The sequence below is a fragment of the Gymnogyps californianus genome, chromosome Z (genome assembly GCF_018139145.2).
Source record: "Gymnogyps californianus isolate 813 chromosome Z, ASM1813914v2, whole genome shotgun sequence".
Lineage (NCBI taxonomy): Eukaryota > Metazoa > Chordata > Aves > Accipitriformes > Cathartidae > Gymnogyps > Gymnogyps californianus.
The window spans coordinates 34,221,926-34,243,404 of NC_059500.1; the positions used below are offsets into that span (position 1 = coordinate 34,221,926).

At 37.5% G+C, this 21,479-nt stretch overlaps 1 protein-coding gene across 1 annotated transcript; it reads left to right on the forward strand.

The window, feature by feature from the left end:
- Positions 1 to 1,173: 1,173 nt before the first annotated feature.
- LOC127027161 (long-chain fatty acid transport protein 6-like) lies at positions 1,174 to 18,449 on the forward strand. The gene is made up of 10 exons (XM_050912708.1): positions 1,174 to 1,651; positions 2,588 to 2,800; positions 3,616 to 3,774; positions 5,511 to 5,635; positions 8,798 to 8,992; positions 10,405 to 10,495; positions 12,720 to 12,918; positions 13,297 to 13,394; positions 15,213 to 15,343; positions 18,273 to 18,449. Exons 1-10 carry the CDS (start codon positions 1,174 to 1,176, stop codon positions 18,447 to 18,449), a joined length of 1,866 nt encoding a protein of 621 aa, XP_050768665.1.
- Positions 18,450 to 21,479: the final 3,030 nt, after the last annotated feature.

A 21,479-nucleotide genomic window follows, 5' to 3' on the forward strand; every position in this document is an offset into this window, starting at 1 on the left:
TAGTGTTAAAAATGTAAACAAGCTTGACGAACATACCACAAGTACAGCTTGTTGGTAAAACATTTCTAAACTACAGGGTGGAGGCCACATCATTTAGAAAAGCCTCCCAGACTGCTGAGGTGTTCTTGAACCCTAGATTGTCACACAAGATGTTTCAAATATTTGTAGTAATCATGGCTGAAACTTTAAAAAGGACACTGGTCAATGTTACACATTGCAAGGATCTTGCATCATCTTCACACGTCCTCCTCTATGACCATTTGAAAATATGGCAATTAATGGTTGCCTGAAATACATTAACAAGTTAATAACTGTTATGTTGTAAAGTTCTTTTTCCAAATCTTAGTATGTGCTTGTGCATGATTTTGTTTGAGACTTCAGGGTACTATTGTAAATAATGAAAATAATATAAATAATGCAAAGTTATTAATCACCATTTATTGCAAATGCCAGAAAATCCTAAGGTTTTCCTAAGGAAACTGGCTATTTCAGAAGACGCAGAAGTTTCACAGTATATTGCCTGAAATTTGTGTATGTTCATCAGACTGTTCAAACCGGTAGAGGATTAGATGATGGTCTCAAATTCTATTGGACCAAAAAAACAACTCAGGCAGCAAAGAAGAACATAGTTGGTGCATCTTACAGATGCATGACACTTAACATACTTTCATAATATATATATGACACTAGATGATTTAACTGCTTGCTTCCATCTTTTTTAGGATTTCCCATGGTACAATAAACAAGCTAGACAAAATTTTGACTCCAAGTTAAAAAAAAAAAAAAAAAAAGTGTTAAATTGTTTCCTGAGTTTATATCTTCTTTTATTTGTTCTTCGGATACTTCTTAAATTTCCATCTTGTATTTAATTTTCAATGTCTTTTTCATTGTACTGTCACCCTGGCTACATTCTTTACTCTGAATGAACTCCTCTGTCCTTATAAACTGCACAATCTTTTTACCTCTTTACTCCTTTTTCCTTTTTTATATTGTTCTGGGCCTTTGTATTCTAGTAAACTCCAATATGGTATTTTAAAAAGTTCTCAGATTAATTGGTGGACTTATAATTAGCTTATTAACATCCAGCCTCTGTCTTAAAACTCTTTGTTAATTATATTAATGTATTGCATTTTATATCTCTGAAATAGCTAATCTATTATTTCCCCCCCAAGCATGCTATGCACGTGGCTTTCGACAATTGCCGGAGGAATAGTGGTGCTGTTTGTCTCTCTGAAGATTTTTTTCCCATATTTCTGGGAAGATCTGATCTACTTCGTGAGGCGGAAGAGGTCAAAAGCAAAGATAAAGAAATGGGCAAGCAACGGAATTCTCTCCATAATTGACCTTTTCGTGCAGAGAGTGGGAAAGATTCCCCACAAGCCATTCCTCATCTACGAAGGGAAGGTACACACCTATCAGGATGTGGACAGGAGGAGTAACAGGGTAGCGCAGGTGTTCCTACACTATGGGCATCTGAAAAAAGGCGACACTGTGGCCCTGCTGATGGGTAATGGACCTGACTTCATCCATGTCTGGTTTGGGCTGGCCAAGCTGGGCTGTGTGGTGGCTTTTCTCAACTTCAATGTCCACTCTAGATCTCTCCTGCACTGCGTTAATACATGTGCAGCAAAAGCACTGGTGATAGGAGAAGGTAAGTTCCGTATTGTGTTTGAGTTACTACTGACTTTCTACTGCTTTATGCTTTTTATCAAAAATAGAAAATCAGAGCCATTCAAAGCTGCGAGCACTTCATATATCCATACATATGCTGGCTAAAGAAGAGGGAAAGAGATACTCCTTTTTAAATTTCAAGTGTCTAAGCATCAAAAATATGTGGAATTAATTGGTATAATAAAAGGCTTAAATCTGAAACTCTCCAAGTACTGGACAAGGTACCAGCAGAAACAATCATGCATCAGCAAGCAAACAGCCTGGGGAGATACTTTACCATAATCTCATTTCCATTTCTATTCATTGGCTTATGTAGATACGTCTCCACTGACTACAGGAAGACTCAGATTCCCTTTGTTAGTGGTGATTTCCTTCAGCTCAAAATTTTCACATACAAATTTATGGTTACTTTAGAACTACTTCAAAGTAGTGGTCCCAAGGTAGCGTTGCTTGGAGGAAAGAGTACAGCATGTTGAGCTGTAATTTTGGCCCTCTTACTGACATATTATGCAATACTGGGCAATCCATTTAACCTTTCTACTCCTTTTTTCCCATCTTTAATACAGGCTGGCAATACTTCCATAATTCCGTATGAACCCATGAAGGCTCATTAGTTGGTATGTGTACCAAGCTTTAAAACAGATGTTATAACATACCGATTAAATTAAATCCTATATATTAGCGTAGCCAAGTAAGATCAGGGAGTTTTACCTATTACAGTTAAAGCCACATGAGAAGTATAGGGAAACTAAACATCACGATTCTTTTTTCACTGTCCGATAGGTGGGTTAGTCCTACTGTGGGCTGTGGTAGGTTCACTGTACACAGTGGTAGGGTATATAATTCCAACGTAGGTAATCAGGTCTATAGTTGTAACTATTTTAATAATAAGCATATAATTTTTTTAACTTGGCAGATTGTTTGGGATCAATAGAGAATGAATTTATTTTTCATCTCGTGGAAAATAATGTTGCTGTCTGGCTGATGAGCACCCGTTCTCCTTTCCAGCATGTTCACACTATACCAGACAAACTAGACAAGGTGCCGGATCATCCTGTTTCATCTCACCTTAAAGCTGTCACTAACACAAGAAACACAGCTATGTATATCTTCACATCGGGAAGTACAGGTGAGGATGTGTACTAACGAAGTACAACTGCAGCTCTCTGAAAACTGAGGTGGTATAAACTTAGCAACAAGACAGGCACACAAAAAGACAGAACTTGAATTTTTAAGTCAAGATAGGGAGGAATTAATTTAGTTAAAAGCATAGTACACTTTAAACCATTTTTGCCTTGGCATAACAGGGGCGTAATTCCAGTTAGTGAACTTTCACATAAATATTCCATGGCTGAACTTTATTTCTTAAATATAAGGCCAAAAAAATCAGTCTCTAACAGCTGCTCAGATTCCATAGTGACAGAATTTCACAGGTCTATACTAAAAAGAAATACGGCCAGCACAAAGTGCCTGGGCCTTGGGAGAAAACTCTTCCTCTGAGACTGGCCTGAATAATGAAGCTTCACCTTACTTCACTGGGAAGGAAAGGGGAACCCTTTCTCTCGTCAAGCCAAACAACTTTGTAAAAGTTATTCCTGTTGCAAATAGCAGCTGAGTGGCACAGTGGCTCTTCAGAAGCTCTCCCATTCTCGCTTTGCGGCGAGGGAACACTGTGTGCACGGTCGGTCTGCACTTGCCTGTGAAGGGTATGGACCTTCTCCCCCAGACAAAGCAGACAGGAGGATTAAACAGCCTTACACGCAAAAAGACTAAAGAAGCTGAGAGACTAAGGAGATATACTCATGAGGTAAAGACTGAAGAACAGGACAAAGACTCAGAAGAAAAGACAATTCTACCCGTACATTCCAAACATAATTCTGTTTGCAGCAAAATTATTAATGCAAGCAGTACATTTGTAATTATTTGCTCTTCTCCCTTTGACAGGTTTCCCCAAACCTGCTATAATCACTCATCGAAGAGGTCTATCTGCCTGCTTAGCATTTACTCAGTGTGGTGCAGTTTCTCAGGATATTATGTATCTCACTCTGCCCTTGTACCACATCAGTGCTTCTCTTCTTGGCATCACTGGATGCATTGAATTAGGTAATATTTAGCTTCTAGTGAAGTTCTGTTAACTTGAGAATGCTGTACCATTTTATTGTTTGGTGAGTAACTAAACCTACTAACTAATTATAGTTAATACTAATACATACTAATAATAACCATATTATGTCTACCAAGAGACTTTTGTCATTTTCTCATTTTTATCATCACCTTCTCCAGTCTGCAACCAGTATCTAAGATATATGCATAGTTTTTGAAGCTTAGAATAGACATCAGTTGTTGCATAGATCCAACATAACATGACTTGAGGTCTGTGTATCACTAATACCACTGCATATGTTCTGTAGGTTTAACCTGAAATCATATTTGTATCCTACACCAAAAGTCTAAAAGGGCATTCACATAGGCACCTGAGAAGTCAGGCTTGATTTTTAGTGTCAGAAGGTACAAATGCATTGTGGTAGCTTTAACTAACCTTCAGAATAAGGCCAACTAAATGTGTTTGGGAGCTTTTCGAGTCACATATTTGAGTAACACCTACAGAATTAGATTCATGGTATTAAAGTGAAGGAAAGGAAGAACGACGGAGCCTCTCCTTTTGATTCTGATAATGGGACTTATTTGTAGAGGACTACCAATCAGATATTTTTTCAGATATGTCCTCCTTTCCTGTCCTTAGAATCTTGCCCAGATGCTGGGTTTTGGTATGGGGAGTATATATCTGGACTGTTTTAAAAGCCATTTCAGTGCTGTGTTTCTTCAGGAACAGCATGGGCAGGCATGCTGGGCTACAGCAACTGATAAAAAGACTGCTGCTGCCTAACAGAAACGCAAAAGGGATGGGAAAAGTAGTGCATAAAAAGGTCTGAAGCTATGATTTGTCTTGGAACAGAAAAAGCAGGGTAACAGCTTTCTTAGGTGGGCCATTCAGATGGGGAATCTCGGGGGCCTGGGATTCAAATGACAAGGCTTTGAGGTGAGTGAGGCTGAAGAGCTCTGAGAGGGCTTCAGGTCTTGCATGAGATGGTACCTGGGTCAGGGAGGAACTGGCAAGCTAGCAGCACGTGGACTAGAAGGGATTTAGAACTTGGAAGGCACTGGGCAGCTTTATGTGGAACAAGCAGGACTCAGGCAAAGAAGAATTTTGGAAAGGATAGAAATAGGGAAATTTGTAAATTCTTGGCTGACAACACTTAGAAGAAACTGTGAAAAAGGGACAGGGTGGCAGACCTGAGAGGTCTAGGGTGAGGTGGCTTTTGGAATGGAAAGCTCCGAAGGAACTTCAAGGCCACAGAAGCAAAAAACTGAGGATGATGAGTTGACAAGAAACAGGAAAAGGGGAGTGAGACAGAAACAACAGAGACTCTGAGCTGGTTTCCCTTCCACCACTTCTCACACAAACAGAGAAGCTGCGAGCTACCTTCTCCCCCATCCCAAGCTCTCTTTTTTCAGTTACACCAGTCATCATCTGGACAGAAACAAAATGGTTAGGCTTTGACCTATTCCTAACAACTGGAGACAACTAAAAGGTTCACTTCTACTGCTTCTGATACTGTAAGTTCTTAGTTACTAGTCAGAAAAGGAAGAAAGGCTCCATTGTCCTAGTCACATTTAACAGAAAGATCTTGCTGGAAATAGCTTACAATTGATTTAAATAGCTGAATTTATCATTAGTTGAATTAAGAGAACGACAACTTTTTTTTAACAGTAGTGGTAGAAGATAAGATAGATTTTAAAGGTTATTTTGAATTTTCTTATCTGTTTTCATCACCTAGGAGCAACTTGTGTTTTGAAGAAGAGATTTTCTGCAAGCCAGTTTTGGAATGACTGTAGAAAATACAATGTTACAGTGTTTTTGTACATAGGAGAACTCTGTCGCTACCTCTGTAACCAGCCCAGTGTAAGTTCTTGCTTGCGAATGCAGCTTTAAAATATAGCAAATCTGTATTTTGTCATATAGATTTACCCATTTCTCAATGGTATAGCATTTTTAATGCTTGATAGGGTTTTCTTCCAGTGTATACAAAATTTGGGTCTTGTGTTCCTTGTAGTTCTACGATAGCAATCAAGTTTATATCAGCAAATGTAGTGGTTGTACAGAAACAAGCCTGGCAGGATGGGACAGTTATGCCCAGACACTAACATAAATGCCTCTGTAAAGCCAAGCTTGTTAGCTTTTTGTCTGAGTGACAGGCAAGTGGCAGGTCAGTACGGAAAAAGTAGAAGCAGTAAAAGCTTTATCGGACTCAATCGTCAAACGAGAGCATGAACCAGACTAAATGATTAACCACCTGCACTGCACTGTTCCAAAGTAGTTACTTATTAAGAGAAGGCTACTCTATTCAGTATTTAATGGCTGAAAATTAATTTTTGAATGGCTTTGAAACTGCTGAATGAGTTTTTGTTTGTTTAAATTTTTTTCTGAAGAGGTGTTCCAAAGGCACATTTTGTTCCACAGCTGTGTATATGATGATAAACTTACCTGTATAAAGCCATAGTACTAATAGTGTGGTGCAAAATCTTGGTCGCCTCTGGGACGACAGTCTTGAAGAACATGGGAGCTAAATCATGATCAGATTTAGGACAAAAGTAAGGTGTCACCGAACAGAGCAGCGGCAGAAAAGCAAGTCTGAAAATATTTATTATACTGCAATGCTTGTTTCTCGATGATGGTGGAAAAGATTGGTTAACTTTCTTAATTTTATACTTGGGAGTTAGGAAGTTACTGAAGGGAGGTGACAAGAAGTATTCCTACCTACCACAGAAAACATCATGTACAAGCACAAGGTTCAAACGATCTCCAACTGCATTGGTCAGAGACTGGTGCAAGAACTAGCAACAAGGGAACATCTAAGAGAAACCAGCTGGTTTGAACAGGGACTTACCATTGTGTGGTCCGGATGCAGGAGAGGGGTCAAAGACAAAAAGGTATTAGAGGGAACAAGCCAGGAAAGCTGTTGGCTAGAGCTCAAGTCTGTACAAACATTGTGTCAGTAGTCCATGGATCAAAAACACAAAGGAATCATTAGCTAGGCCAAACTAGTTGTGTAAAGGTCTCTCCTGCAGGAAAAGGCAGGAAGAACTTTCTTTACTTGGCTTAATAACAAGAATTTAACAGAGAAGATACTGATATTTAACTGGCAGCTGGTAAGAAGAGGGAAAAACAGAAAGATGGCCTAGCTGGGTTGAGGAAGCTGAGGATGCCAACAGAAGTGGATCAGGGTAAACGCAGAGTCCTGTCAAGATCAGGTATCTTACCAAAGTATAATACAGACAGCCTCGAGTGTACCACCCAGGTTCTTCCGCAGTGAGAGAAACCTGTGCAGGCTAGCAAGCCAGCCAGCTACATTTCAATGAGACTCCTTGTGCTGTCGCACGCCAGAGCACAGCAGTCCTGGTGTTGCCCAGGACTAGGGCTACCTAGATGAGAAACCTGTTGGAGTATGCTCTAGGTCATACCCAGGATGTCTGTTCTTACCTCCTTTCACAGACCATGCCTAGGTCTCACACTGAAATTGAGAAAGAACATGGATTTGGGAACTAGGAGGCACTGCTGGATTTCTTGACGTAGACACAGACTCTAGACACTACCCTCTGACTACATATGTCTACAGGAAGCTTCCCCAGCATCCACGTACCTATGGGAATTAAATTTTAAACACGGTACCCCATAGAAGGTAACAAACAAAACAGAATGTATGTCGAGGAATGTTTTTAAAACATACTTTTAAAATAAAGGTAATAATTTTAGAAGTCAAGGTAATGCAGGGAAGTCCTGCAGATTGTTATACTAGGGATGAAACAAGGTAAGCATAACATAACCTATGCTTATCATCTCTGAAGCTCCTGAGATTTACTCTCAGTCCTACAGTCTCACCAGCTATTTAAAAAAAAAAAAAAAAAAAAAAAATCCATTATTTCATCCTGAAGACCAAGCGCTGAAGCAGGGGCAATATTAGGCATGAAGTAACTCTCCCAATCAGCCTGCTAACTCATTTGTGTTCCTTCAGCTTTACATTAAAACTGCAAAAGAAAACAGAGCTCATTAAGCAGAAGCAGGGAAATCTCCACTCCTGTTTTTAACAACTGGAGTTTGGTCTGCATTACAGCTGATCCTATCGTGGGAAATAATTTATCTGCCATAAAATGCAGTTCTGGATCAAATGTAATTGTCTGTTAATCCAGAGTTCACAAAACAATTCTATGTGAATATTTTTAAGGGGGAAAAAGTTGAAACACTGATTCTGCTAAAATATTTCAGTGTAATTCTTAGGCAATGTTCCATTTTGAAATCACATCAATATTATTAGGCAGAGTCTTGACTATAGTCCTACATATAGGGTGCTGAGCAGTCTGGCCCAATGCAGAAAACATTTCTGTAAGTAAGCATTTGAGTAGTTTGCCACAACAATGACACAAGTGACATGTAACAATGACAGGCTAACAACTACATTTTGACTGCAGATTTGATTACCAACTTTTCTGAGTTTGGATTTAAGATTAACAACTGCACTTAATCATATGAGATACGGTAAGGAGCTTTAAGTCGTTCTGCTACTTTTTCAGGTTCCTTAGGCAACATGGCAGATGTGCAAAATTCACTACCAAATATCATTACATGTAGAACTGACCATAGCATGTCACAAGTGTTTTCTAAGGCATGACTTTATTTATGCAGAAAAATTCCTTTCTTTGGTTCAGAAAGGAATTTCCATTCTATGGGAAATGGCACTTACTTAAAACCTATTTATTTACATTTTCAAGATAAAATAATTCTTTTAAACTTTGTAATATACATCTCAGTTATAGAATTCGTAAGTGAAAATACAAAGAACTACAGAAATAAAGTTTTCATCTTACAAAAATCCTCCAACCTCAGACCAACAAGAACTCTGATGATTTTCTGTTTGATTTTTACAAAACAAATACGCTTCTGTGAAGTGTTTTAGTCAAAGTGGCAGTTTCTAAAGGAAAATTGTTCTATTAGAAAATTTTAGATCAGCTCTAGCTATTCAGACCTACTTTTCTCAGCTGCAGAATGTTTCTTTTTGGCTGTTCACAGAAAGAAGAGGACAGAGTTCACAAAGTGCGCATTGCTCTAGGAAATGGTATCAGACCTGCTGTCTGGAAAGAATTTCTGATGAGGTTTGGCCCAATTAAAATATTTGAATTCTATGGATCCACAGAAGGAAATCTTAGTTTCTTGAACTATACTAATAAAATCGGAGCTGTGGGCCGTGCTGGCATCTTCTCAAAGGTAAATGTAATCAAATCAACCAACCAACCAATTAACCAGCCAACCAAAAAAAAGCAGATGAAAGGCAGAAATTATAAAGAGCAGGAAATTGTACAAGGAAGAAGCCGCTTACTACAGCCCAGATGTGGCAAAATTCGGTTCACAGAAACAGAATCTTACTCTTAGCACCTTACTTGACTCTATTCTCTGTACATATATTGTGAAGCTAGAATAAATATGCAGAACAAGTCCACAGAAGCTGAAACTACTGCTTCATGTATCTGACTTTTTGCCCAGAATAGAAAAAAAAACCTGACTGTATAGAAGTGCCTATCCACAGGACTGATTAATGATGTTTTTTATTGAAGTTTACTTATCGTCCTGAAAATCCACAGATAGTAAGTGATGAGGCAGAAATTAGTTTTGATTTGACTTTTGGTATGAGTCAGGAGATACACGTTCCAGAGCAAACACACAAATTTACTCTTTGACTGCATCTTCACTCATTAAAACCAGCGTCACACTTTTTTCTCCGTAATAAGATAAACAAAACAAAAAAATTCAAAATTCTCAGCAAATAAAGGAGAAAAATATAAATCTTAAGATATCTGAACTATAAACTTCATATATATGACTACTCTGGAAACTCTCATTGGAGATACACATCTTCCACCCATAAAGACGCCTTGACAGTTTCAAATGCTTTTCCTATTTGTACAGACTCTTGGTGAATCATGAACATTATACTACAATAAAATACTGTTCAAATGATACTAAAGATTCAGATCAGTTAACATCAAAACCAGATTAATGACTTCCAAATGATTTCTGCTTTTAATCTGAGATGCCGAACATGCCTTCCCATGGCCATAATAACCACGCTGCAGTGCTTTTGATCTTTTAGCAATCTTAACTATGTGGACAGGGGATGAAGGCAGTAAAGCCTAAATCGAACCATTGAGCTGCAAGTTTCCCCTTGGATCTGGCTGGAGTAATTTTTGAGATGTCTATAAATTTATTTTGGATTTTTTGTCAGAGAATCTTCTTGATTTGCTTTCCAGTAATGTTAAGCCTCTACTTGGAAATGGATGGTAGTTTTAAAGCGAAATTGACAACTTGATCAAAAGCACCGTTTCACTTTACTTTATATAAATGACTTGAGTCTGACCATACTCTAAACCAATGGATTTCTTTTTATCGATAAAGGAGACGAACACTTCATCTGTATATGTATACTTAGTGTTGTTTACCATGATATGAACACTTTCTGACAATTGCTTCACACAATACTGTCAGTATATTTCAGGCTGTTCCAAATCTTCCAAAGGCAATAGGGTACTATCCATGAATTCAAAGCAATTTTTATCAGAACAACTGGAAAGTGAGTAAGACAGTGAGGTTTTTAAGTATGCATATGCACGTTTTTTATTTAGTTCCTACATTCTTTTGAGCTGTTGGAATATGATGTCTGGAAACAAGAACTTATGAAGGATGAAAATGGAAGGTGTAAGAAAGCACCCATAGGTAAGGAACAAGATTAGTTATCGATTAACTAACAGATACTTCAATTCAGATGGTGATATTTTGGGGCAGGGATTAACTCTCTGTTCTGTGAGCAACAGGTTCTTGACATACACTTAGAACTTGAAAATGAAACAGCAAAAATATATTATCAATAGATCCAAATAGGGATCTACTGCTAATATACCAAATAACAGATCCAAATATTTATAATATACCAAATATCCAAAAATACAATAAGAGAAGAACATAATCAATATTCTGGGCTCAGAATGTTTTTATTCTCACCTGCAAAAACTTGTTCATATTCCTGAACAAATCAGATTTCTCAGTGCTGCTTTTTTTCCAAACAAAACGGACTCTAATTCCTAGATATGTTGTGTTCTGAGACCAGATGTTTACAGGCGCTTTCTAATTTCCAAATTTAAAGTTCTGAGGAAGAACAGTACCATTTCAAAATCTGGATAATATTTTTCATGTTTTTACATTTAGTGACCGAAACAGATTTAACTACTTAGTACCTAGAGTTGCATAGAATCTCCAAACTCCTACTTAGAATGGAATACTCCTACTCAAAGAACTGAAGCTCCCAGGCTGAAAATAGGATGGCCTCACAGCTGATAGTATCTTTGAGAAAAATCCTGGAAACTGACTCTCACAAAAGACATAGCACTGCATTTTACTAAAGTCACATTAAGTATCTGCGTGTCTGTGTACACACGCATGAATCTATGTGTGTCAAAGTAAACAGTTCTGGGAAAAAGGTCTTTAACATCACTAGTTTTAGTACGTAGATTTAACTATCATTGAGATCAACTTCCAGGAGGCAAAAAGGAGGCTTGTACAGCTGACCTAAATGATAATATTTGTCATGCTAATGTCAGATCTCAATGACACGTAGTAGTACTGGTCATCAAAGCAGCAATTATTACTAGTTATTTCTGATAATATAGTATATTCTAGTAGTAGTACTGGAAACCAAAGTATCAATTATTAATTATTTCTGATAATACATTATTCGCTGATCATATCTAAATCAAGCCAAAGAATGATTCTATTCTTCCTTGAAAAGAGCTTGCTTCCTCACTACAGTTACATTATAAACTGGACAAAAATTCTTGGTTTCTCAGTGAAACTGATAAAATGCCCAGTTTCATGACACAACTAGAAAAATCTTGCAGGTTGTTACACATATGTTTTAGATAACTCTGAGGCCATCACTCCATGTAATGTGAGATAGTAATGACAGTAAATTCCCAAATTGGAATAGAGAATCATCCTGTAAAATTGACTGGGGCTTAGGACACCTCTTTTTTTAAATTCAACATTTTTGGTTTGGTTTTTCTTTTGTTATAAAGCATGCATCCTATTTGCAGCGGTGCCAGCTCCTCTTCTGAACCATAACATGAGCTTTCATTCCACTTTCCACATTCAGAGTTCAAAACAATAGAGGATTTAATGTAAGAGGCAGATATACAGCTACGAAGAAAACTATTTGTTTGAAAACATCTCCATACATCTGTTGAGGGAAAAACAATAAAAATCTTTAGAAGATGGAAATGTCTTTCAACCTCAGGAACAGACTGAGAAGTAAGCCAGTACCTATCACAGATATAGAGTAATAAAAAAGCATTTTAAAAGGGTATTCTGAGCCAATTCCAGTGAAGTCAATGGAAGTTTTGCCCTTGATATAAATGAGACTTAGGCACTCAGCAACAAAGAGTGATGCCCAGTCGGCCCAGTCTGCCCTGCAGGCTCCAGGGACTCCCTGATGTTTGGAGGCCCAGGCACATTATGGCTTACCACGTGCTTTTCCACACCAGCACAGTGCTGAGAGCAATAGCAACCCTGTCCTCCAGAAAAACATAAAGCACAAGAGGTTAGGTGCTATGTGTTGCCCTCGTGTGTACTGTTTGACTACCGGCACCCTTTTCACACGGCAGAATAGTCATCCTTTCATTGGGCAAATGCTTTTTCAGGGTAAGTGATGTACACCGTACTCCTAAAAGCTCTTCCCTAAGGTCTAGCTTTGCAGAGGAGAAGGAAGCAAAATTATGTTCCCTCTTCCACTCACCTATTCCTGCTGTTCAGGAAATAATTATGGAAGTGTAGCAATAAGATGAGTAGAACAGATATGACTTTCCAAAAGATTTTTAACAGGATACTTTATGTTCTAAATAGCTCATTGTAAATATGGTTTTTTGCATCCCCTTTTCACGGCCTGCAGGTAAACCTGGTCTTCTAGTTGTCCAAGTTACTCAGGATGCCCCATTTTCAGGATATGCTGGAAATAACGAAGCCTCAGAGAAGAAACTCCTGCGTAATATGTTTGTGAAAGGAGATGTGTATTTTAACACAGGAGACCTCCTAGTGATGGATGAGGATGGCTTCCTCTACTTCACTGACCGGGTGGGAGACACTTTCAGGTATAGTACAGAATTAACAGTAAAACCAGTGAGCTTGGAAGAAATCATACGTGTGCGGGACTGGATGACACAGGTCAGACTTAAACCTGATGAACATCAATTTTGTTTTAACAGAAACATGAAGGATTGCAATCAAAGTCCACCAAAGTTCACACCAACACAGTAGAATTTTTCTAATTTGAGTCAAATGGCACTTCTATTTCTTTTAAGTTTGGGGTCTCAAATGACATGGCACTAAATCAGAAGAGGATTTATCTGTCTACACTCTTCAGTTAACAGTAGTCCACATTAAAAGTAGCGCTCCATCACATATAGCCACATATAGAATAAAAAGTGGTTAGCTAATATCTATGTTATTTTAAAAAATATTTTCAACAGGTGGAAAGGAGAAAATGTTGCCACTGTGGAAGTTGCGGAGATCATTGGTATGATGGATTTTGTCCAAGAAGTTAACGTTTATGGTGTAAGCATAAAAAGTAAGACATTCCTTGGAGTTTGAGAATATAAAATGAACATAGTAATCTCCTTCTCTATCTTTTCTGTTCTTGCAACAGAATGCATACTTATATGTAAGGAAATAAATGGTGTCAACTCGGCAATTCAGGCTTTCCTACAGTGTTTTGAAATTTCAGTTTCAATAAAATGCTGTATTTAGTAAAGATGACATGATGAAATTCTGTCATGAATGGCAGAAACATCGGATGAATTAAAACTCTCAACAGATGTGAGAAGTACAAAGTTATAAACTACAGAAGACTTCTCTTAGGCCACAGGCTTTCATGTGAAAAATGGTAAAACAGGCATATTAAAAGATGACATGCCTGAAAACACCTGTCACTGTCTTGTAAGTATAGTCCTAGAAGATATGTATTTTTTCATAATTGGAATGTTCCCAATCACATATGGTGCTTCACAAAAATATACAATACCATGCTGAAAAACTGTAGGCAACTCAATTACAAGATAAGGTGGAAAACTGCTCAGAAGATGTATCCATTGTATCAACAGGTTGAGGAAGGCAAACTTTGTTGTGGTGCTGAATGTGGTTCTATGTTTCCTGAGGATGACGGCAAACAAAGTCTAGTAGTAAACTAGTCCCATGCAGAAGCTATCAAGAGACAAGCTACTACTTAGCACGGAGAGATGGGAAACAATGGATTCAAAGAAAGAGGATATATGAAAATAAAATGAACAAAAGGCCATAATCTGAATGGTTGATCAGCAGGTGCCAATATGTTCATCTGTGAGAGACGGCATCCTCAAGTGCATGCATATAGAACTGTAACCTAACTTGGAAAGCATATCTCATTTTCATCTACAGTTGTAGCTGACAAGAACTCCTCAAAGGGCTATTGCTATCTCAGGCAGCGAATAGCACATCAAAACAAAACCTCAAGAGCTTAAGAATCACATTCATTCTTGGTTGTAATATTAATAAAATCTAGATAGGATAGTCTTTCATAGTTCTGAATCAACTTGAGTCTCAAATATTGCCAAAACAAACTTTATAGCATATTATCAATTAAACAACCGCAAGCTGATTTTCATCAAAAGGGAACACCCATATTTTATCTTTCCAGTGCCTCGGCCACACCTCAAAGCTGCTCTTTCATTCTGGACAGATTTAACTGTGGCAGCTCATTTCTTCTAATTCAGATGTTTTCTCTGTTTGGAATTTTTAATTACGTTTGAATGACGAGAAAGCAGGAACTATGTTTGTTACATCTTTTTTAAACGGGTTTTGTTTCTGTTTTCACATCAAACATAATTTGCTGCTTGTAATTTACTAACAGGCACTTCCCCTATTTGTCACTACTCTGTCTGTGGAATAGAGCAGAAAACACTCAGCACTGCTTATACAATGTACAATAGCCACTAGACTTTACATAGACCAAGCACAGCCTCCTACATGTCTACGTCCATCTTTTGCACTGGTCTTTGTGCAACTGCATTCAGCTTTCCATTGAACTAATGGTCACTCTGACTTCATTAGGCCACTATGTTACCACTGTTAAGATTGAGCAAGGCAGGAAGAAAACGTAGCAGCCAGCTGCCAGCCATACAGAATTCCTAAGGAAAAGAGGTTGGTGACAATTTTTTAAGTGAATACAAACACTCAAAGTAACTTTAAGTCTTCCAATACGTATCATGTATCTTATACTCAATGATGTCTGAGAGGACAGGGCAGATATTTCACAATATCAAAGTATTTGCTCTGACCAATACTAAAGCCCTCCAAATGTCATACAAGACTCCCATACACTCTTGACACAATATTTTTCCATTTTTTTTAGACTATGAAGGAAGAACAGGGATGGCAGCTATTGTGCTTAAACCTGACCAACCCTTTAATGGAGAAACACTTTATAAGCATGTTGTGGACTTCCTTCCAAGTTATGCCCAACCACGCTTTGTGAGAATCATGGTAAGACAATCAGTTGCCTCCTACTTGTATTTATCTTCTGTCTGACCTGAAAATTGGTCTCTACAATCATGGAATGCAGCAAGTAATTTACACACAGTTTCAAGAATTGAAACACAAAAGGTAATACTAGTCTGAATTATTGTTGCTATTATTATTATGAAGTTAAGAAAATAGTCGATTAATTAAACTTATATTTTGCTTTAAGGATCCATTCATACCTAAAAAACCTAGATGTGATTAATAACTTGGCAAAGTTGGATTTTCTTTCAAAGCTCTTAATCTTTAACTAGTGTGGTCTCCTAGCCAACTCCTAGAAGACTAAGGAGACGCATGTGGGTAATATTACATATAACAGTGTCCTCCCATAAAAGGATGACATGATCCATTTAAAACCTTTTCCTAATATGGCTGTTCTTGAAGTGATTACTACTCACTGTTACTGACAAAGCATCAAAGAAATATCTAGTTCTTTGCAACGGATAGTAAGATAAATACTTTACAGTGAAGATCTCATAATCTGAGAACTGAAATGTACCCACATGCTTTAGAGTATAAAAGCAGAACTGGGATACAATTATTTTTAAAAGTGCACCTTAGAAGTGCAAGGACTACACCCCTTGTATACTCCCCACAGGATGACCTTCTGCAACAGGACAGGAGAGCATGAACTGCAAAGAGCAGGAAAGGGCCCCACATTACATCTTCTGAAAGTTTGTAGCAGACAGTTTTCTGCTGTTAGGAGATGCTGAGAGGCATTCAGCAGTTTTGCCTCTCCCTAAATACTGACAAATTGTCTGAAAGGCACAAATTTGGTTGAGAACAAGATGGGAACATAACAGAGTGAGACTGGACAGGAAGAGGAGAAAAAGAATGTATACATTTAGAGAGAAGTGCGATTGTTAAGAGGGTTTAAAGAATTGAGGAAAGCTCTTTTTTCACTAATAGGTTACTGTACTAAGGAAATGTATCTTCCAAGGCAGTTAGCATAGGTTATACTATCTACGGTGCCTCAGGACAGCAGTGCCCTCTTCTGGGAAAAACCCTTGGAACAGATTTGTCTTTCTGGTTTCATGAGATGGAGAAAATCTCTATGGAGCTCTAGGGTCTATATATGTGGAACTCATTAAACCTGTTTGCATGTATGTGTTCTCTGACTAAAGCTTCTTTTAGCTTTTTAATTGAAGGGAGCTTACTACTAAAGATACTATCAGTACTAATTAATGAATATTGACATGTGTAAATTCTTATTAAAGGAGATAAAACCAATTTTATAACAAATTCAAAATTATAAAACCCATCTTGTTACTTTAAAAAACATCTTAGGGGAGGATAACAGGATGAATGCTGAACTCACAGTTTTCTGAGTGGACAGAAAGTGAAGTCCCTTCTGAAAAAAAAAGATGTGTCTTGAGAAGGAGTTCATCCTAATCAAGAGTGACAAACAAAAATATTAAATTCCCATGCAAAATTGTATTTAAGATAAAATCAATCTTGAAAATTTTTCAGCAGTCCATATGTAGGCTCTTTCTAATATGACTTGCAACCACTGTTGACTGGTTTTGTGAAAACCAGACAGACTGAGAGTTGTTCTGCTCAACCTCTCTGACTTGACGCTAGAAGAAGAGCAGAGGCCCAGGGACAATGACGCAAAGAACCAGGGTATTCCGAGGCTCTGAGATAGTAGTTTTTTCACTTGACTTTTGCTAACTTCGCTTCTTGTTTGCAGAAAGACATTAGGAAGAGGTTTCCAAAAGCATCCAGGGAGTGATTTCAGTTTCGCATTATTTGTGCTCTGTTATGATTTGGTTTTTTTTTTTTTCAAAACTTGTATTTCCACGTAGAAAAATCTGACTTTATTAAAACAACATCAGGGGATCATTTAAACAGAAAATCTCAGCAATCTGTATTCATAATACACATTTAAAATATTTAATACCGGTCTTTATTAAACTTTTAATCTTATCCTTGCAACTTTTTAAATAATTACCAAGACAAATTCAGGCTAGCTATTCAATTTGAAGCAATCCTGCTTGGTAATGATTGAACATTATTACCATCTGGCAGCTCTTCGGTGTCTGTGTGAAATGACTTGGTGGTCTAAGTGTGGCTCCTATCATAAGTGCTGCCAAAAGAGAGAATGAACTGGCAAATTTATTAGCAGTCTCAGCTCAGAAGCCAAAGACTAAATGATCTGGGACTTGTGGAAATGGAGGAGCAGTGTGAAGAGGAAATCAGGCATGTTACAGATCAAGACAGAAGACCAAGTAAGAACTAAAAAGTGGCCTGTTTCAGCATGAGAACTAAAAGAAAATGCTAGCTCCTTTGAAAACACCATACAAGTAATAACAATGCTTGAGAATGGTGTGTTTTAAACTCTTCCTTTAATGTGAGCCACGTGTTAAATGAGATTCTTTTATATACCACTTCTGCTCTCCTACACTGACTACTGTGTGCAAACCAACTTGTTCATGAACTGGCATTTGAATAACTGCTGTATAGCAACTACTTACACAGAAAAATAACACGGGAAGACATTTAACGTATTTGTATTTAATGTCTTAAGTGAAGTTTAGCAGTTGGAAATCAGAGGAGAGCCAGTACCATAAAATCAGCCAGCTCTCTGCAGAGCATCACCAAGTGTCCCATAAACTACAGATTTTGTGATCAGCTGCACTAATGAAAGTTAAAGAAAATGCACATTTTGAAACAGAAACTTGCAAGCTTGCATGTGGCTTTGACAGAGAAATTAATAAGAAACAAAAGCTGCATTTAGATTTGGATTTCACTGCACCCGTGAATCAGATCATTCTAACTGAAGACATTCTATAGTAAAATTGTATGATCCATTTTATTCAGTATTTGCATCATATTTTCACTGATATAGGCTGAAATGGAATATTGCACTTTATTTGAATTATTTCTTTTTCAGGATGTTATGCAAACTACTGCAACTTTCAAGCATCAGAAAATGCATCTGGTGAACGAAGGATTTAATCCAGAAATTATATCTGAACCTCTGTATTTCATGCATGAACCTGCACATTCCTATATTCCTTTGACAAGAGAATTATACAAGAACGTGGTTTCCGGTGAAATACGTTTATGAAGCATACAAATAAAACTACTCTACAATACAGAAAGTAAATTTCAAATATACTCCTGGAATTATTTCAACAAAAGCGCATATGCAATATTTGTTCTAAAAACGTAAGATACACAAATCAGTCTTACTGTGATAGAATTTGTCCCTTCATCATACAGAGCCACAATAGTTATGTGCATTGTGTAAGCTGCACTGCATCTGCTCATGTTACTTTCAGGGCTCACCCATGCAAATGTTTATTTTACATTTCCCACTGATTCAAATTATTTTTGCCTAAGCCACCAGTATCTTAACTTAGTTGAATATTTTACTCCTTTAGATGATAATACTGATTCTGCTTTTAGAATGCATAAATGATTAGATGAATAATGTCACAGGCATTAATAAAATATAAAATGGGCAGTCAGAAACATAAGCAAAATAGTGCATAAGCACTGCATGCAGACTTCCGTTCAATGTTTGTTGATTATATTATGTAATATTCAATTGCAATATTTTATGTGATGCTCTATTTCAAATTCTTATGGAAAATAAACACTCAATGTCAAAATACAGTTGTAGTATTTAGTGGTCATTGTTTTTCACAACTTACACCAGAACTAACACAGATTGAACTATTGGCAAAAATTCATGCCTGCTGGCACACGACCTCTTCCTTTACCTATCAATTGCCATAGTCCTGAAACAGAGTTCTCAGGAAAACAGGACAGGAATGACTATAACTTCCAGCTTTTGCTGGAAGTAAACACCTAGAACCTGTTAAAAGGTACTATAAAGTTTCACAGGCAGAAGCAGATCAGAGAATATAATATTAGCACACCTGTTGGATGTACTTTCCTTGACTGTACATATCTGATTACATTTAAAAATCAAACAAGTTCACACTTAAGTGAGGGAAAACCTCTGCTGTCTATTTGCGTGAATTCACATGATCCTTTGTCTGGATGAATAAAATAGCTATTGTATTAAGCTAATTCTTGCCCCATTTGGAGCCCATTTTACGGACTTGCCTGGCTAGCCTTTTCCCAAACATGAGACTTATTTTTTCTTGGTTGTCAGTACGTGCTATTACCACCACTGCTAATACTGCTACTACTGCCGTAATGCATTGAAACCCGGTAACTGCCCAAAACACTACTGGTCTATTGTAAAGCACAGAACAGAAGCTGGCTGCACCCCACAAAAGCTCATTATCGAACATAAGAAACAATTTGACTAACAAACTTGGTTATGACCATAAAGGCCTGTAACCCTTGATGATGCAGTGTATCTCTCAAGATCCATCATGGTGCCTCTGCCATCCCAGGTTACGAGAAGTGTGTGTGACAAGACCAAACACAGCCACTGGAAATGGGCTGCCTGAGATCTAGAAGCTGGTAAATGAAACAGAAAAAGTGTACAGAACTGGACAGCATGCTATATCCAGCTATATCCATGCTATATCCACACACCTATGGCCCACTGACATCTCCCATGAGACAGAAGGTTTCTGAGCTTGGAGTGAGATAAGCAGAGCTCCATGAAAAAAACAGTCTCCCAAGTTCTTACTCTTAAGAATTGGCTGTTCAATAACTAGGAAGAATACCGAGCACAACAGGGGTCTGAGGAGGGCCCAAGGAATGCCAATGGTCTGAATTCAACATGTGACTGTAGATCATGCAAAAATCGCCTTTGACTGAGGCAATGAACTTCTCATGGCTTGCTAAGAGCTCTCAATTTCTGGGCATCCTAGTGTCAAAAAAGGAAGGGATCAGTTACTCGTGATTCTTGAATATAGTGGTTCCTCTAACTACTGCTACCATGGTCTTCTAACACATGAAACAATAGGGCCTACCTAGAGCTCATCTTACAAGCTGACACCTTATTTCCAAAATGTCCACAATTTTCAGATCATGACATGGTATTGAGACAGCTCTGAACCGGCTACTGTAAACAGAATATTGGTATTTTTCCTACCATCTAAAGTTTTATATAAATACACACACATGCACCCCCTCAACATGTATACCGTTAAACTTTATGAGGACTATGCCTATGTAACTGCTGATACCAATACACTCAATTAAGTTTGCAACATTTAGAGAGCTCCCAAACGCTCAGAGAAAAGGCTGGTCACCTATCTGGCTTTATTTTTATTATGGAGATGTACTACAGAACACTGTCCGTCTGTCTGTTATTTCCTCCCTCTTCCTCACCCTTTTCCTCTCTACATTCAATTCCTTCCCAACATCCATTCTTCAGAAAAGTTAAAATAAGGAAGAGCACAAGACAACAATTCTATCCCTGGCTGCACAATTAAAAGTCAGCAGCTGATTCACTTGCACATATGCCAACAAGAAAAAATCTACATAATAGAACTGACCATAAGCATAAAAGGTAACTGGAAGTATTCATACAATGTATCAAAGAAATGTTTCACAGAGAGACACTTGAAGTCCTATAACTTATTCATAGCCTCATTTTAAAAGAACAATAATATTTGTTACGTTATTCATATAAAATTGCTATCATTATTCATATAAACTTGTTATCATCGTTTACGAATCTCAAGAAAAATACTTCAAGGTCTACAGGTGACAGTCATTTTCTGAAAGTAGGCATCATTTTGTATTTATGAAGCAATAGAAAAAGCTTCTGATACAACACAGTTTGGTAGATATAATAATGCACTTCAGTGATAAATACTGCACCTAATATAGCATACTGCTTTCAATAAACTATGCTGCATATTAAATCAAGTGAAACAAATTGCCAGCACAATAATTTTATATTAACTATTAATCATATTTAGCTGTAATACTAGAAGCTTTTGGCTTGATTTTCTATACGTTGTAATCAGGAACTCGAAACCATATATATAGTTTTGTGAAATATATTTTTAATGTATCTTCTCTAATGAAATAAAGAAAGTCTCTCCAGTAATTGAGAACGATAATGTAAACAGATAAAGGTTAGATGTCATATGACACCAAGGCATGCTAATGGAAGCATAAAATCCATGGGGACAAAGTTTTTACCAAGCTTTTACCAATG